Below are 18835 nucleotides of genomic sequence, written 5' to 3' on the forward strand. Positions count from 1 at the left end.
GCGCCTGTAATCCCAACTACGCTGAGGCAGGAGAATTGCTTGAATCTGGGAGGCAGAGGTTGCAGTAGGCTGAGATTGCACCATTGTACTCTAGCCTGGGCAACAGAGTGAGACTATCTCAAAAAAATAAATAAATAAAATTTATGTTTGTCTTTATTTTGTAGAATGATTTGAGAGAACGCTTCAGTGCAGCTAGCAGTGCTTCCAAAATTTTGCAGGAACGAATTGAGGAAATGAGAACAAGCAGTAAAGAAAAAGACAATACCATCGTTCGACTAAAATCTAGACTGCAAGATTTAGAAGAAGCATTTGAGAATGCTTACAAACTCTCAGATGATAAAGAAGCGCGACTAAAACAAGAGAACAAAATGTTTCAAGATGTAAGTAACAAATAATAGTAACTGTTTTTTTTTTTTGAGATGGAGTCTTGCACTGTCGCTCAGGCTGGAGTGCAGTGGTGCAATCTTGGCTCACGGCAACCTCTGCCTCCTGTGTTCAAGCGATTCTCCTGCCTCAGCCTCCTGAGTAGCTGAGATTATAGGCCCCCACCACCATGCCTAGCTAACTTTTTGTATTTTTAGTAGAGACAGGGTTTCACTATGTTGGTCAGGCTGGTCTCGAACTCCTGACCTCATGATCTGCCTTCCTTGGCCTCCCAAAGTGTTGAGATTATAGGCGTGAGCCACTGCACCCGGCCGAATAATAGAAACTTAATGACATGGTTGGCTAAAAGTAATTTAGGTATTGTACTATTACAAGTGATTATGATTTTCTAGGTTTATTTTGTATGTATGTATGTATGTATGTATGTATGTATTTATCTGAGACAGAGTCTCTGACACCCAGGCTGGAGTGCAGTGGTATAAGCTCAACTCACGCAGCCTCAACCTCCCGGGCTCAAGCGATTCTTTCACCTCAGCCTTCCAAGTAGCTGGGATTATAGGCACCCACCACCGCACCCGGCTAATTTTTGTATTGTTAGTAGAGAAGGGGTTTCGCCACGTTGGCCAGGCTGGTCTCGAACTCCCAACCTCAGGTGATTCACCCGCCTCAGCCTCCCAAAGTGTTGGGATTATAGGCATGAGCCACCATGCCCGGCCTTTAGTTTTACATAACTTTGCAGCAGCCGTGAATATGTACGTTCCTGATGGAGTCAATTGGGTCTTGCCTTGCAGCAAGAAGTCAGATACTTAGAATGATGGCATCACTCCCATATCTTTTCTGTTTCTAGAAAACACTCATGGTGTCCCAAGTTTGGCCATTGGGAGACATGTCAGGCTGGTCCTGTGTCCTTTTGACATGCTTTTGTCATTCTTTGAGTATATCCATATTTCCTGTCACAGCACTGTGTTCCAGGCTTATCTTGTACTTTTCCAAGCCCCAGTCCTAGGATTAGTCATTTTTTCCGTTAAGCTCTAGTTCCTTTTCATGGAAAATGGTATTCAAACAATAAGATCTGGTACTAGGCCAAGTGTGGTGGTTCATGCCTGTGATCCCAGAACTTTGGGAGACTGAGGCAGGCGGATCACCTGAGGTCAGAAGTTTGAGACGAGCCTGCCCAACATGGTGAAACCCCATCTCTACTAAAAATAAAAAAAATTATCCGGGTGTGGTGGTGCATGCCTGTCGTCCCAGCTACTGGCGGGGTGGGGTGGGGGGTGCCTGAGGCAGGAGAATCACTTTAACCTGGGAAGTGGAGGTTGCAGTGAGCCGAGATCACACCACTGCTCTCCATCCTGAGTAAAAGAGTGAGACTGTCTCGAAAAAGAAAAAAAAGATCTGGTACTAAGTATGTTCATTGCTACTGGGGTTGTCATTGTTTCTAATTATTCAAAAACTCACCACAATTATGTTTGAGTAGCAGTGAAGCAGCAAAGGATAGCTGTAATGTGTTGTTTTAGCTGAAATTGTATTAATGTAACCAGTGATACACTGACTTTGCATTTATCATATCTAACATTTCAAGCATACAGAAAAGTATAGCAAATACTGTTCTGGCCTTCTCTAGATAGAGTGTAACACTGTCTTCTATTCCTCTCTTCCCCACCTTAGAGGTACCCACGTTGTTAAATGTGCTCTGTTATCCTCATGCAGTTCTTTTTCCTTTTACTACATATACATGTTTGTAAACAATATTTAGTAATATTTCTTGTGATCTTGAGCTATATATGAATTACATTGCATATATCCTTCTGCAGCCTGTTTTTTTCATTTCAACATTGTTTCTGAGATTTGGTATGTTGACACAGTCAGCTTTTATTTATTAATTTTAAACATTTACAATTGAAATATTTTAGGTATATAAAAAGATATAAAAATATACGTATGACTCTACCACCCATCGTAAGAAATAAAATACTACAGATGTGGTTGACACCCTGTGCACCGTTTGCTGATCACTTCTGTCATGCTGGGAGTAACTGATCTAAATTGTGTGAATATCATTCCTTTGTCTGTCTTTGTATAGTCACATGTATATATATATATATATCCTTAATTACTGTTACTTCTTTGGCAGATCTTCAAACTTTTATAAATGCTATCAATACTGTCTTTACTGTTGTGCAACTTTTTTCACTTGTGAGATTTATGTAAGTGGATATGTGTAGTAGCACAACTTGATTTGTGTTCACTCCTGTGTCATCCATCATGTGGATCTTTTTTTTTTTTTTTCTCTGTCGCCCAGGCTAGAGTATAGTGGCCTGATCTTGGCTCACTGCAACCTCTACCTCCTGTGTTCAAGCGATTCTCCTCCCTCAGACTCCCAAGTAGCTTAGATTACAGGCGCCCGCCACTGTGCCCGGCTAATTTTTATATTTTTAGTAGAGATAGGGTTTCACCACCTTGGCCAGGCTGGTCTTGAACTCCTGACCTCATAATCCACCCGCTTCGGCCTCCCAAAGTGCTGTGATTACAGGCGTGAGCCACCGTGCCTGGCCTCATCATGTGAATCTTCCACAGTATATTTATCCACTTTCCTTTTGCCAGTTTGTTATTGCTGTTAGGAGCAACACTACCATGAACATTCCCCTATGTGGCTTCTTACGTCAGTATGTGCAAGCACCTCTAGGGTATTGTTCTTGCTGCCATAGCTGCAAAACTCATAACCTCAAATCTTGACATATTCTGCTCATGGATTCTGTTGTCCAGGAACTTGGACTGGGCACAGCAGGGACAGCCTGTCTGTTCTGCAGTATCTAGGACCTCAGCTAGAAACTTAAAGGCTGGGAGCTGGAATCTTTTGAAGGAGATAGAGTTCTATCATGAATGGTGGCTGTCAACTAAGGTCACAGTTCCTCCTCTGTGGGCTAGGTTGGGTTTCTTTGCAACATGATGGCTTAGTACTAAGGACAAGTGTCCTGAAAGAGGACCCCAATTTATGACCTTGCCTTGCAAACTGTACAGCATCACTTGTACCACATTCTATTTTTTTGAGACAGAGTCTTGCTCTGTCATTCAAGCTGGAGTGCAGTGCCATGATTATAGCTTACTGCAGCCTTGAGGTTCTAGGTTCAAGTGATACTCCTGCCCCAGCCTCCTGAGTAACTAGGACTATAGGCATATGTTACCACACTTGACTAATTATTTTTATGTTTACTGTTTATTTTATTTCATTTCATATTTTATTTTATTTTGCTCTTGTTGCCCAGGTGGGAGTGCAATGGTGTGATCTTGGCTCACTGCAGTCTCTGCCTCTGAGGTTCAAGTGATTCTCCTGCCTCAGCTTCCCAAGTAGCTGGGATTACAGGCATGGGCTACCATACCCAGCTAATTTTTTGTATTTAGTAGAGACAAGATTTCATCATGTTAGTCAGGTTGGTCTTGAACTCCTGATCTCAGGTGATCCACCAACCTTGGCCTCCCAAAGTGCTGGGATTACAGGCATGCACCACCATGCCTGGCCTGTTATTTATTTTTTGAGGCAAGGTGTGGTTCTATCACGCAGGCTAGCGTAAAGTGGTGCAATCTTGGCTCACTGCAGTCTCCGCCTCAAGTCATCTCCCACCTCATCCTCCCGAGTAGCTGGGACTACAGGTGCATGCCACCACAACTGGCTAATTTTCGTATTTTTTTTGCAGAGACAGAGTTGCCATGTTGCACAGTCTGGTCTCAAATTCGTGAGCTCAAACAATCCTCCCGCTTTGGCCTCCCAAAGTGCTGGAATTACAGGTGCAAGCCATCATGCCTGGCCAGTCTGGCCAATTTTTACTTATTCATTTATTTGTAGAGATGAGGGTCTCATTATGATTGCCCAAGCTGGTCTTGAAATCCTGGTCTCAAGCAATCCTCCTGCCCTAGCCTCCTAAAGCTCTGGGATTACATGCCTTAGCCAAACATGCCCAGCATATTCTATTCTTTTTTTTTTTTTTTTTTTTTTTTTTTGAGATGGAGTTTCGCTCTTGTTACCCAGGCTGGAGTGCAATGGCGCGATCTCAGCTCACCGCAACCTCCGCCTCCTGGGTTCAGGCAATTCTCCTGCCTCAGCCTCCTGAGTAGCTGTGATTACAGGCACTTGCCACCATGCCCTGCTAATTTTTTGTATTTTTAGTAGAGACGGGGTTTCACCATGTTGACCAGGATGGTCTTGATCTCTTGACCTCGTGATCCACCCGCCTCAGCCTCCCAAAGTGCTGGGATTACAGGCATGAGCCACCGCACCTGGCCTCTATTCTATTTTTTAAACACTCTCAAAGTCCTGCATACGTTCAAGAGGAGGGGAAATGGATACCACCTCTTAATGGAAGGTAGCAAGGTTCTGCAAGAGCTTATGGGACTGGAAATATTGCTGTGGTTGTTAGTGGGAAATACAGTCTGTTATAATAATCTCTTTCTCTAAGTATAGTGGCTAGGACATAGACTATGAGCTTTGCTATCTTTTTTAGATATTGCTAAATTGCTCTCTGCAATGGTTGTACCAGTTTATTTTCCTGCCAGTAGTATATGAGAATTCTTATTTTTCTAGATTATTTCCAGTGCATGGTATTGTCAAGCCTTTTAATTTTTCTGGTGTGATTAAGAGGAAATGGTTATACGTATTGCCTTAATCTTCTTTTGGCCAGTGGCTTGCTTTTCACTTTGTGGTATTTTTATGGAATACAAGTTTTGGATGTTTTTTTGTTTTTGTGTTTTTTTGAGATGGAGTCTCTTGTTGCCCAGGCTGGAGGGCAATGGCGCCATCTCAGCTCATTGGAACTTCTGCCTCACAGGTTCAAGCGATTCTCCTGCCTCAACCTCCCGAGTAGCTGAGATTCCAGGCACCCACTACCATGCCTGGGTAATGTTTTTTTGTATTTTTAGTAGAGACAGGATTTCACCATGTTGGCCAGGCTGGTCTCAAACTCCTGACCTCAGGTGATCCACCCGCCGCAGTCTCCCAAAGGGTTGGGATTACAGGCGTGAGCCACCATGCCTAGCCCAGAATTACTTCTTATGTAATATGTGGTATGAGGTGGGAATTGAACTTAATCCCCTACTGCAGCCCCAATGATTAACCAGTTGTCCCAGAATAATTTTTTAATAAATTATTCTTCCCTTACTGACTTTTCTTGTATATTTTATTTCCTTCTCATGTAAATCTCTTTTGAGGCTCTGAGCTGTTCCATTGGTCTGTTTGCCTCTGAATTGGAACCACATCATGTTAATTACTAGTATTTTATAACAAGTGTTGGTTTTTGGTGATGTTTCCTTATCTCGGTTTTTTGTTGTTGTTGTTGTTTTGCTCTTATAAAAATTATTTTGCCCTTGGCTTTGTTTTGTTTCATACAAATATTACTGTCAGCATGTCACTCTGCATTTGATTGGAATTGCACTCAATTTACAGATTTATTTGGAGACAGCTGAAACTAGAAATATTGAGTCTTCCCATGTATGAACGTTGTTTAAATCTCTAAATATTAAAATAAATGAAAGTATTTTTCTTTTTTAAAAATTAAAACCTTTTACATCCTTTGTTCTTTTTTCTTGAGGTATACCGTATTCTAATATTTATGTATTTCTAAATAGTGTACTAATATTGTTCTGTTCTTTTTTTTTTTTTTTTTTTGAGACAGTCTTGTTCTGTTGCCTAGGCTGGAGTGCAGTGACACAATCTTAGCTCACTGCCACCTCCACCTCCTGGGTTCAAGCAATTCTCCTGCCTCAGCCTCCCAAGTAGCTGGGATTACAGGCACCTGCCACCATGCCCAGCTGATTTTTATATTTTTTGTAGAGATGAGGTTTCACCATGTTGGCGAGGCTGGTCTCGAACTCCTGACCTCAAGTGATTTGCCTGCCTTGTCCTCCCAAAGTGCTGGGATTATAGGAATGAGCCATTGCACCCGGTCTGGTATTGTTATTTCTTGAATTCTACATATTATCTATAACTGGTAGATGAAGATCTAGGTCCTAGCTGAAGATGAAGATCTAGATCCTAATTGTGATTCTGGGTATATGTTTTCTTCAGATTTGAAAACTTTGTTTTATTGCCTATGACATGGTCAGTTCTTTTCCTTTTTCTTCTGTCCCATGGCTTTCAAAGTTTCAAGCCTACAGAAAAATTGTAAGAATGATACAGTGAAAACCCATGTATATTCTTTACCTAGATTTATCAATTGTGAATATCTTACAGTATTGCTTTGTCTTCATAGAGATAACAAACTTTTTTCTTTTGCTGAACTATATTTGAGAGTAAATTAGACACTATGATAATTTACCCTTAAATACCTCAACAGGTATCTCTGAAGAACAGAGACATTCTCCTGTGTAATCTCAACATACTTTTCATCCTCAGGAAATTTAACATTGATATAGTATATTTTAACATTGATATAGTACAATTTAATGTTGATTTAATATGTAATATACATTCTGTCTACATTCAAATGTTGCCAATTGTCTAAATAATACCCTTTATAGATGTTTTGGTTTTTGCTTTTTAATTCAGAATCCAATCAAGTATCACACATTGCATTTATTACTTTTACTTTCTTGAGACAGGGTCTCACTCTGTCACCCAGGCTGGAGTACAGTAGGCATATTCATAGCTCACTGCAGCCTCAACCTCCAGGGCTCATTATCCCCTTACCTCAGCCTCTCAGGTAGCTGGGACTACAGGGACTATAGGCATATGCTACCATGCCTGGCTAATTTTATTTTTTTGTGGAGATGAGGTCTCACTATGTTGCCCTTGCTGGTCTCCCAACTCCTGAGCTCAAGTGATGCTCCCACGCTGGCCTCCCAAAGTGCTGGGATTACAGGCATGAGCCAGAGTGCCTGGGCCACATTGCATTTAATAATCATGTTTCTCATTCCTTCAGAATGTGGTTATTTTTTCTTTCTGGAAGTTTTTAAGGATCATCTTTTTATCCTTGTTATGCCAAAGTTTTGTAACAATATTTCTTTTTTTTTTTTTTAGCCTAGAGGTTACTGCTAATTTTTTTTTTTTTTAAGGCAAAGTCTCACTCTATCACCCAGGCTGGATTGCAGTGATGCGATTTCAGCTCACTGCAACCTCTGCCTCCTGGGTTCAAGTGATTCTCTTGCCTCAGCCCTCCAAGTAGCTGGGATTACAGGCACCTGTCATCATGCCTGTGACCGAGTCACGCACCCGGTCTCTTTTTTTGAGACGGAGAGTCACTCTGTCGCCAGGCTGGAGTGCAGTGGCGCGATCTCGCTTGACTCACTGCAACCTCCGCCTCCTGGGTTTGAGTGATGCTCCTGCCTCAGCCTCCTGAGTAGCTGGGATTACAGGCGCATGCCACTATGCCCAGCTAATTTTTGTATTTTTAGTAGAGACAGGGTTTCATCATGTTGGCCAGTCTGGTCTCAAACTCCTGACCTTGTGATCTGCCCGCCTTGGCCTCCCAAAGTGCTGGGATTACAGGCGTGAGCCACAGCGCCTGGCCTTTTAAATATATATATATAATTGTTTTTTGAGACAAGAGTTTTGCTTGTTGCCCAGGCTGGAGTGCAGTGTTGAGATCTTGGTGCACTGCAACCTCCACCTCCTGGGTTCAGGCAATTCTCCTGCCTCAGCCTCCCAAGTAGCTGGGATTACAGGCGCACGCCACCATGCCCAGCTAATTTTTTTGTATTTTTAGTAGAGACGGGGTTTCACCATGTTGACCAGTATGGTCTCGATCTCTTGACCTCGTGATCCACCTGCCTCGGCCTCCCAAAGTTCTGGGATTATAGGCGTGAGCCACCGCGCCCGGCCTAGTCTTTTTAAATACTTAAATGGTATTGATATTTTGAGACAGGACCTCACTCTTTGGCCCATGCTGGAATGTGGTGGCGTGATCTCACTGCAAGCCTCACTACAAGCTCATTGCAGTCTCAACCTCCCAGTCTCAAGTGAGCCTCCTGAGTCTACAAGCATGTGCTACCATGTTCAGCAAATTTTTTTTTTTTTTTTTTTTTTTTTTTAAAGACAGGGTCTCTTCTTGTCCCCCAGGGTAGAGTGCAGTAGCATGATCATAGATCACCATAGCCTTGAACTCTTGAATTTTCAGGGTCAAGCAATCCTCCCACCTCAGTCTCTCAAAGTGCTAGGATTACAGGTGTGAGCCACTGTGCCCAGCTGTTTGTTTTGTTTTGTTTTTTGTTTTTGTAGAGCTGAGGTCATGATCATAGATCACCATAGCCTTGAACTCTTGAATTTTCAGGGTCAAGCAATCCTCCCACCTCAGTCTCTCAAAGTGCTAGGATTACAGGTGTGAGCCACTGTGCCCAGCTGTTTGTTTTGTTTTGTTTTTTGTTTTTGTAGAGCTGAGGTCATGCTCTGTTCTCTTGGCTGGTCTCCAGCTCCTGGCCTCAAGTGATCCTCCCTCCTCAGCCTCCCAAAGTATTGGGATTATGGATGTGAGCCACTGCATCCCACTTTATTTATTTTGAAATAATTTCAAATGTATAGAAACCGTTCAAGAAATTGAGAATTGTCCCATTCCCCTTACATTGAATCACCAATTCTCTGTTGCCCTTTCTCTTTCATGACATGGCATTTTTGAAGGGTATGGTCAGTTATTTCATAGGATATCCCTCCGTTGATATAATAACGTTTAATTTTGTGGTGCAATTTTTTTTGTTTTTCCTTGTAGCTTTTAGGAGAGTATGAGTCCCTTGGAAAAGAACACGGAAGAGTAAAGGTAAGGGGTAATGGTTCATGTCTAGATTTCATGCAGAGGCAGAAACATTGGATTGGGAATCAAGGGTACTGACTCTTCCTCCTTCTTGCACCCCTTCCTGCACCCTCCATAGCTGTTGGAACCGGAACTTTGCTTATCCTGTTTCATTATCCTTATTTTCAAATATCTGCCCCATTTAACTCACAAGTTTGTGAGATTCATTAATCTAACAAATACTTACTGAATGGGTATTACGTTTGAAATGAAATTGTTCAAAAGAGTGTAAGGTACCATACTGATGAAAATAATTACTTAGTACTGTTTATTTGTTTTGTGTTTTCTTTTCTTTTTTTTTTTTGAGATGGAATTTCGCTCTTTTTGCCCAGACTGGAGTGCAACGGTGCGATCTCGGCTCACTGCAACCTCCGTCTCCTGGGTTCCAGCAATTCTCTTGCCTCAGCCTCCCAAGTAGCTGGGACTACTACAGGCGCCCGCCACCACACCAGGCATTTTTGTATTTTTGGTAGAGACAGAGTTTCATCATGTTGGCCAGGCTGGTTTCCAATTCCTGACCTCAAGTGATCCACCTGTGTCAGCCTCCCTAAGTGTTGGGATTGCCGATGTGAGCCACCACACCCAGCCATTTAATACCGTTTAAATATTAAGCTTTGATTTTCACTGGGTTAGCTGTTGGTGGGATTGGATTTATCAATTTATCAATTATGTTTGAATTCTTTTTTTTTTTTGGAGATGGAGTTTCATTCTTGTTGCCCAGGCTGGAGTGTAATGGCGCGATCTTGCCTCCACCTCCTGGGTTCAAGCAATTCTCCTTCCTCAGGCTCCCAGGTGTGGTGGCACATGATTACAGGCACATGATTATAAGCATGTGCCACCATGCCCGGCTAATTTTGTATTTTTAGTAGAGATGGGATTTCACTATGTTGATTAGGCTGGTTTCGAACTCCTGACCTCAGGTGATCCACCTGCCTCAGCCTTCCAACATACTGGGATTACAGGCGTGAGCCACCGTGCCTGGCCGTGTTTGAATTCTTGATGAAAGCTCTGTTTGGGGACTACATATTTGCATTCAGTAAAACCCTTCAATGATGCTGTAAGTGAGGCCCATGTATTTCTGTTGCACAGAATGCAAGGTTGTGGTTATTGAAGCTTAACAAAAAGGTCTGCATAGCTTGGCAGCCAAACCGTTCTGAGGGTTCAGGAGCAGATCCCATGATATCTAAATCTCATTGAAAATACTTGTTTTACCATCCTTCTGAGGTTTTAGTCAAGTTTGTGGTTAAATATGTTTATTTTAACACTGGTTTGTTTCTAATTAAGCTAAGTATAATGGGCTGTATCTGTTACCCAGGGGACTTATACAGAGTGACTTGTGTAGGCTGGTGCTTGGCTCTCATTTGTTTTCCTTGAACTGTCGGTCCTGGCTCTGTGCTTGATGTCATACTTGCTGAGTATAGTTTGTAGCTAGCTGGTTTAGCCTTAGATTCCTTTTCTTTTGTGCATTTTAAAATGATATATCTGAATATTTATCTTCAGTTACCTGAGTTTTTCTTTTATTTCCATAGGATGCATTAAATACAACTGAGAACAAATTGCTTGATGCATACACTCAGATTTCTGATTTGAAAAGGTAAAATGTATTATCTTACTAACGTACACATACCTCAGTTGTTCTTTTATGTGTCTGTATTGAACATGATGAGAAAGAAGTTTTTCTTGAGGATTTTTAAGCAGTTTGAGAACTAGTTTTATGTTAATTTTCCCTGACATGGAAATACATTTCATTTCAGCCAAACAAGATTTCTTTTCTTTATTCTTTTTTTTTTTTTAAAAGAGATAGGGTCTCACTACATTGCCTAGGATGGCTGTGAATTCCTGGGCTCAAGCAATCTGCCTGACTGATTTTTTTTTTTTTTTTTTTTTGAGACAGAGTCTTGCTCTGTCACCTAGGCTGGAGTGTAGTGGCACAGTCTCGGCTCACTGAAACCTCCTCCTCTTGGGTTCAAGCAATTCTCCTGCCTCAGCCTCCGGAGTAGCTGGGACTACAGGAGTGTGCCGCCAAACCCAGCTAATTTTTTGTATTTTTGATAGAGATGTGGTTTTACCATTTTGGCTAGACTGGTCTTGAATTCCTGACCTCAAGTGATCCACCTGCCCCAGCCTCCCAGCAAGCCTGGCTGATTTTAAAAACTTTTTGTAGAGATAGGATCTTGCTATGTTGCCCTGGCTGGTCTCAATCTCTCAGCCTCAAGTGATCCTTTCGCCTCATCCACCCAAAGTGCTGGGATTACAGGCATGCACCACTATGCGTCTGACTTCAAACAAGATTTTTAAATAATTAAAATGTATTGGTGGTTGTGCCTCAAAGGTTGATATTTTCCCAAACATTATGTGTTTTCTCAGCATAGGTTAAAATCCAAATGATATTTAACCACTGGAAAGAACTTTAAGAATTATTTTTGTGCTTCAAAAAGAAAACAGCATTAACACCAAAATTGTGGTCATCTACGTTCAGAAAGACCTGGTTTGGAGACTATATTAATGATCTAATTTGTTTAATTAGGTAGGGAAAGCATCATACATGGTATCTATTGCAAATGATTATAAATATCCAACTGGGCTGGGTGTAGTGGCTCACTCCTGTAATCTCAGCATTTTGGGACTCTGATGTTGGGAGTTCAAGACCAGACAGGCCAACAGGGCGAAACCTCATCTCTACTCAAAGTACAGAGGTTAGCCGGGCATGGTGGTGCATGCCTGTAATCCCAGCTACTCAGGAGGATGAGGCAGAGAAACGCTTGAACCCTGGATGTATAGGTTCAGTGAGCCGAGATCACACCTCTTCACTCCAGCCTGGGTGACAGAGCAAGACTGTCTCAAAAAAAAGAAAGAAAAGAGAAATATTTAAACTGGCTTGAGAGCAAATTTTATATTTGTATTTGGATGTAAGTAATGTCCCTTATTTAGAAATTTTATTGCAGTCTTAAGGACTTCCTATAGAGAAGAGCAGAAATGCTGTCTAGATTTCTCATCTGCCTCTCTTCTGTGATTCATTCAGTTCTAGTGTTAACTTTCTTATCAGATTGGTATAAAAAGCCTTGTTAGAGCTGTTATTTCTCAAATTTTCCTTGTGTCAAAAGTAGGTAAGAATTTGAGTTGGAAAGATGAGATAAAGTCATATGCAGAGTTTAAAAGATCAAGCCAGGCATGGTGGCATGTACCTGTAGTCCCAGCTACTTAGGAGGCTGAGGCAGGAGGATCTCTTAAGCACAGGGATTTGAGGCTGCAGCAAGCAGTGATGCCAGTGTACTCCAGCCTGGATGACAGAGCAAGACCTCGTCTCTTAAATGAAGGGAAAAAAAAGAACAGCATGAATGCCAGGATATCTTTAAAACAGTCAATTGGCCAGAGTAGTTATTTCCTGTTGGTAAACTTGAAAATAGACTTCTGTTTTGAACATGGCACAAATAGATGAAATACCTATCGTTTGTTTGCAATATTTTAGCCTCTGCCTCTTTTAAAACTTAGAAGGTGTTTTTTTTTTTTTTTTTTTTTAAGAAAAGTTTTTTGGACTGGGCGTGGTGGCTCACACATATAATCCCAGCACTTTGGGAGGCCGAGCCAGCAGATCACGAGGTCAAGAAATTGAAACCATCCTGGCCAACATGGTGAAACCCCGTGTCTACTAAAAATACAAAAATTAGCTGGACGTGGTGGCGTACGCCTGTAGTCCCAGCTACTCGGGAGGCTGAGGCAGGAGAATTGCTTGAACCTGGGAGGCTGAGATTGCAGTGAGCCAAAATTGTGCCACTGCACTGCAGCCTGACGCCTGGCTATAGAGTGACACTCTGTCTCAAAAAAAAAAGGTTAAAACTCTGTTTTTGGGGCCGGGCGCGGTGGCTCAAGCCTGTAATCCCAGCACTTTGGGAGGCCGAGGCAGGTGGGTCACGAGATCGAGAGATCGAGACCATCCTGGTCAACATGGTGAAACCCCGTCTCTACTAACACAAAAAATTAGCTGGGCATGGTGGCGCGTGCCTGTAATCCCAGCTACTCAGGAGGCTGAGGCAGGAGAATTGCCTGAACCCAGGAGGCGGAGGTTGCGGTGAGCCGAGATCGCGCCATTGCACTCCAGCCTGGGTAACAAGAGCGAAACTCCGTCTCAAAAACAAACAAACAAACAAAAAAAAACCTCTGTTTTTGGAAGTTAAGCCTGGTTCTTTATTGTGAATGTGTTACCTCTTGTATGCATGGTTATATACATATTAGGATTAAACACATTAGAATGCAGTTTATTTATAACTTTAATTTAATTTTATTTTTTTTTATTTTATTTTTTTTTTTTGAGACGGAGTCTCGCTCTTGTTACCCAGGCTGGAGTGCAATGGCGCGATCTCGGTTCACCGCAACCTCCGCCTCCTGGGTTCAGGCAATTCTCCTGCCTCAGCCTCCTGAGTAGCTGGGATTACAGGCACGCGCCACCGTGCCCAGCTAATTTTTTTGTATTAATAGAGACGGGGTTTCACAATGTTGACCAGGATGGTCTCGATCTCTCGACCTCGTGATCCACCCGCCTCGGCCTCCCAAAGTGCTGGGATTACAGGCTTGAGCCACCGCGCCCGGCCAACTTTAATTTTATTTTTATTTAATTTATAAATGTGATGTTTCGATCTGTAGTCAACTTTATATAATTTGTGATATTAAGTTTGTTTGTGGTTCCCTTTTTATTCAGTTGTATGGAAAATGTTTCTTTGTAGAGTTTTAATGTATTTGTTTTTCTATTTATAGATTCACTGGTTTTTGTTTAGTTTTTTTTTTTTTTTTTTTTTTTTTGAGATGGAGTCTCACTGTGTCACCCAGGCTGGCGTGCAGTGGTGTGATCTTGGCTCAGTGCAACTTCCACCTCCCGGGTTCAAGCCAATACTCTTTCCTCAGCCTTCTGAGTAGCTGGGATTACAGGTGTGTGCCACCACACCCAACTGATTTTTGCATTTTTAGTAGAGATGGGGTTTTACCATGTTGGCCATGCTGGTCTCAACCTCTTGACCTCAGGTGATCCACCCACCTATGAAAAGGGTTTATGGACTTGCAACTCTTTGATCACCCATTTTCTAGAAGGGTCTGTTAAATAAACTGTGGTTGAGCTATATTTTAAATTTGTTGAAATGTACTTAATTTATCTTATTGCTTTTGAATTAGAATGATTTCAAAACTTGAAGCTCAGGTCAAGCAAGTAGAACATGAAAATATGTTAAGCCTTCGTCATAATTCTAGAACTCATGTGAGACCCTCGCGTGCCAAGTAAGTTATTTCGTTTACTCTCTATGAAGCTAGAAATAGGTGCACACTTCTATTAAGACCAGAAGCTCACCTGTCTAAATCATAAGAAAGTCAGGGTTAAATGTCATTAACCCTGAACTTAGATGTGTTAAATTCATTACTGGATATTGTAAATTCTCTTGTGCAGAGGCATTTGCTAAAATTAAGAAATGCAGTAGGATCAAATTGGGAGTGAGGAAACTTGGAATGTATTTTGTTCTTTGCCCAGCTGTGCAACCTTAGGCAAGTCACTTACCTTTTTTGGAATTCATTTTTATTATCTGTAAAAATAAGGACAAGGGGCTAGAACCTCTCTTAGGTCTTTTTGCCTAAAATTTCAGACATTTTATTCCTATGTTAATGAAAGGAATTACAAAGATGCATCTTCATTAGGTTGTATGGGTTTTCTTTTTAGTTTTTTTAGTTCTTTCAAAAATAGCTCGGCTATATCTCAGCATTGTCTTGATGATATCCTTACAGAGTAAATTATTTTCATATTACACCTGGCTTTTATTATGATTTTGGTATAAATAAAGAATAAGTAAATTATAACTTTACAATGACATTTACCAGAAAAATGATTTTAAATTGTAATTTGTGACCCAAGTTGTAATTGTCAAATGAGAAGCTTTTTCTAGGGCCGGGCACAGTGGCTCACGTCTGTAATTCCAGCATTTTGGGAGTCCCAGGTGGGATGATCACTTGAGCCCAGGAGTTTGAGACCAGTCTGGACAACATGGCAAGAACCCATCTGTATAAAATAAAATAGATTTTAAAAGAAGCTTTTTCTAGGTCTTTGTTAATTAATCTTAGTAAAACATAGCAAATTCTTTTTTTTTAGAGAAAACATGTAAGTGACAAATTGAACATTTGAGAGAGATAAAAGGAAGAACCTCGGGTTGGGGGCCAGGGAAGGCCTTTCTTTCTTTTTTTTTTTTTAAGATAGGGTTTCACCATGTTGGTCAGGCTGGTCTTGAACTCCTGACCTCAGGTGATCTGCCCGCCTTGGCCTCCAAAGTGCTTGGATTACAGGCGTGAGCCACCACGCCCGGCCGGGAAGGCCTTTCTTTAGAGGAGGCTCATAAACAGAGGAGTCACCTGTGCATAGAGTTGCTGGAGCAGGAGGTGTGGGGTGAGGGATAGGCAGGGTGGGGTGTCTGGTAGGTGGTCCATGTAGAGAAATTGCCTTGCTAAGTCCTCAGGTAGGAAAGAGCTTAGCATGTTTGAAGAGCCTAAGGGGGGCTACCGTGGCCTGAATATTTCCAGCAAGAGGCAAAATCGCCCTAGATGAAATCAGAGATTGATCATTTATAGCTTTCTTTTCTTTTTCTTTTTCTTTTTTTAAGATGGTGTTTCACTATGTTGACCAGACTGGTCTCGAACTCCTGACCTCGTGATCTGCCCGCCTCAGCCTCCCAAAGTGCTGGGGCTACAGGCGTGAGCCACTGCGCCCAGCCGATGATTTATAGCTTTCTAAGCCATGGTCAAGAGTTTGGATCTTGCCCTAAGTCCATTGGGAAGCCTTTGAAGGTTTTTATGTGATAAAATGATGTTGTCTAGTTTTTATTTTATTAATGTACCTGCCATGAGAAGATGAGAAGGAAAGAATGGAAGCAGGAGACTAGTTAGGCTGGTGCAGCGCTAGGAGAGAGATGGTGTTAGCTGGGTGGTGGTCACAGAAATGGACAAAAGAGAATCTTCGGGAGAGATTCTGGAGGTAGGATCTACAGGACATGGTTGTGAATTGGATGGCAAGGCAAGAAAAGAAAAGGAGGTGTTAGAATAATTCCTTGGTTTCTGTCTCAAACAACTAAAGGTATGCAGTTCATATGTTGAACTAGGGAAGAGATCAGAATTTCTATCTTGAATATTTTTGTTTGAGATTCATGTCGATTCTAAGTGAAAATCAAGTAGCCAATTATAAATGAATTTGGAGCTCAAAATTAAGATTTTAGGGTGGAATGATAAATTTTGGAGTTGTCTCTTTCTAGATGGTGCCTAAAGCTGTAGGATGGATGCAGACTGAGTATATTTAGTGATAGGTAGGCCTGGGGCAGGAACTCTGACCCTTTGGTGTCGGATAAGAGAGAGCTGGCAAAGGAACCTGAGAAGGTGCTGCCAAAAAGCTAGAAGAAAACAAGCAGCTACTGGGATTGAGTGCAAAATACACCCTGTGTTTTCCCTGTGCTCTCATACCAGCACAACATCAACTCAGAAGACTTCTGTGATCTAGGATATGTGGCGTTTCTCCTCACCAGCAAGCAAGCAAGCAGTTAGTTCTTCCAGGGACCTAGCCACTTGTCCTCCCATTCATTTCTGATACTATCTACCCAAAGATAGGGTCAGATCCCATAAGCTCAGGGCTCAGTCCACAAGACTACCCACGCTTCAGACACCATTTGCAAGTCCAGACCTCCGGCATGTCTAACCAACTGGCTTCAAGTTGAGGTTCCCATGACTCTCTCTTTGGGTTCAATTAATTTGCCAGAGTGACTCATACAACTCAGAAACATGTTTACCAATTTATTACAGATGATATTTTAAAGGATACAAATAAACAGCCAGTTGAAGAGATACAGGGTGAGATCTGGAAGGATCTCCAGTACTCGAGTTTCTGTCCCAGTGGAGTTGGGGTGTGCCACCCTCTCTGCGCATGCATGAACTCTTGTTCAGCTCTCCAGAAGCTCTGGAGCCCTGTCCTCTTGGGCATTTGGTGGAGGCTTCATTCCATGGGCCTGATTGAAGCTTGGACAACTGTGTTGAAATGTAACTGGACAGAAAGGATGTGATCTAAACCAAGCAAGGCTTGACTGTTCAGATCCTTCTTGGCCTCTTTGTGCAGCATTCTTTCCTCCAGAGGATGTGGCAGGACCCTCTCTGATTCGAATGAGGGTCTTATGACCCATAGAGTCCTGCCCTGGTAAGGTGAAAGGAAGACCTGAGAAGGTTAGAGATTCTGTTGACTGAACAAGCAATATGGGAGTTATGAGCTAGGAATTGTGGATGAAAACTGATATATGTCATAATCTCACAGTGCTGCTTGAGAGATCAAGGTGAAGACTGCAAGGTCTTTGCAAGCTGGAGGCTAATGCTTATTAAACAGTTTGGATAGAGTGATAGCAGTAGAAACCCATTCAGAGTGTACTCAAGAGTCAATTAAGGCCAGGCACAGTGGCTGACGCCTATAATTCTAGCAATTTGGGAGGCCAAGGTGGGTAAATCACTTGAGGTCAGGAGTTTAAAACCAGCCTGGCCAACATGGCGAAACCCCATCTCTACTGAAAATACAAAAATAAGCCGAGCATGGTTGCCTGTAATCGCAGCTACTCGGGAAGCTGAGGAATCCCTTGAACCTGGGAGGCAGAGGTTCCAGTGAGCCAAGATTGTGCCACTGCACTCCAGCCTGGGCAACAGCGCAACACTCTGTCTAAAAAAAAAAAAAGAAAAGTGAATGAAAACAACCTGAAAGTCTAACAGCTGGAAGATGGAAAATATTGTCATACACTCAAGCATGATACTGCAGCGTGACAGTGCAGGCAGCAGAGCTGGAGTTGGCAGACTGTAGCCTGTGGGGTCACATCTGGCTTGAACCACTTGTTTTTGTAAGGTCCCCGAGTAAAGCATGGTTTCTATACTCTTATATGTTTGGGAAAAAAAGAATATTTCATGACACATGAAAATTGTATGATAGGCCAGGTGTGGTGGCTCACACCTGTAATCCCTGCACTTTGGGAAGCCAAGGCAGGTGGATCTTCTGAGGTCAGGAGTTTGATACCAGCCTGGCCAACATGGCAAAACACTGTCTCTACTAAAAATATACAAAAATCAGTCAGGTGTGGTGGCACATACCTGTAATTCCAGTTACTCGGGAGGCTGAGACAGGAGAATCACTTGAACCTGGGAGGCGGAGGTTGCACTGAGCCAAGATCACGCCATTGCACTCCAGCCTGGGTGACAGAGTGAGACTTTGTCTAAAAAAAAAAGAAAATTTTATGACATTCAAATTTTAGTGTCTACAAATAAAATTTTCATGAAACACAAGTTTATCCACTTATATATCATATACAGTGGCCTTTGTGCAACAGCAAAGTGTAGTTGCAACATGTTGCTGTGCTGAAGCTTGAGGGCGGGAGGCAGAATGGGGTGGAGTCTTTGGAGTATTGTTTTTTTAAGGGGAATGTGTTCTCTGGTTATGACAAAAGCCAGCGAGTACCCTCTGAGGTGGCTGGCTGAGGAGTAGAGGGTCACCTCACTGGAGAGAGCAGTCAGGAAGTTGCCTAGTGTCAGAGCAGGAATAGGCATGGAGAAAATGAGGCAGGCTCTAAAGTCTGGAGAATAACTGGGGGTTAACATGATGGTGGGAACCTCAGATGAGCTGGGGGAGTAATAGTCTAGAA

At 42.3% G+C, this 18835-nt stretch overlaps 1 protein-coding gene across 15 annotated transcripts in view; it reads left to right on the top strand.

The window, feature by feature from the left end:
- The window catches only part of MPHOSPH9 (M-phase phosphoprotein 9), a 77031-nt gene that overhangs the window by 39550 nt on the left and 18646 nt on the right, over window positions 1–18835 (top strand). For all 15 annotated transcript variants that reach the window (XR_002478399.2, XM_021669941.2, XM_021669945.2 and 12 more), the window contains 4 exons: window positions 165–380; window positions 9075–9122; window positions 10685–10749; window positions 14319–14420. Coding sequence is in view for 14 of the 15 variants with exons in the window: in XM_021669941.2 (XP_021525616.2) it covers window positions 165–380; window positions 9075–9122; window positions 10685–10749; window positions 14319–14420 (431 nt within the window). In the remaining variant the exon portion in view is untranslated. The remainder of the gene's footprint in view (window positions 1–164; window positions 381–9074; window positions 9123–10684; window positions 10750–14318; window positions 14421–18835) is intronic.

The sequence above is a fragment of the Aotus nancymaae genome, unplaced genomic scaffold (genome assembly GCF_030222135.1).
Source record: "Aotus nancymaae isolate 86718 unplaced genomic scaffold, 86718_ANA_hifiasm-v0.15.2.pri h1tg000021l, whole genome shotgun sequence".
Taxonomy (NCBI): Eukaryota; Metazoa; Chordata; class Mammalia; order Primates; family Aotidae; genus Aotus; species Aotus nancymaae.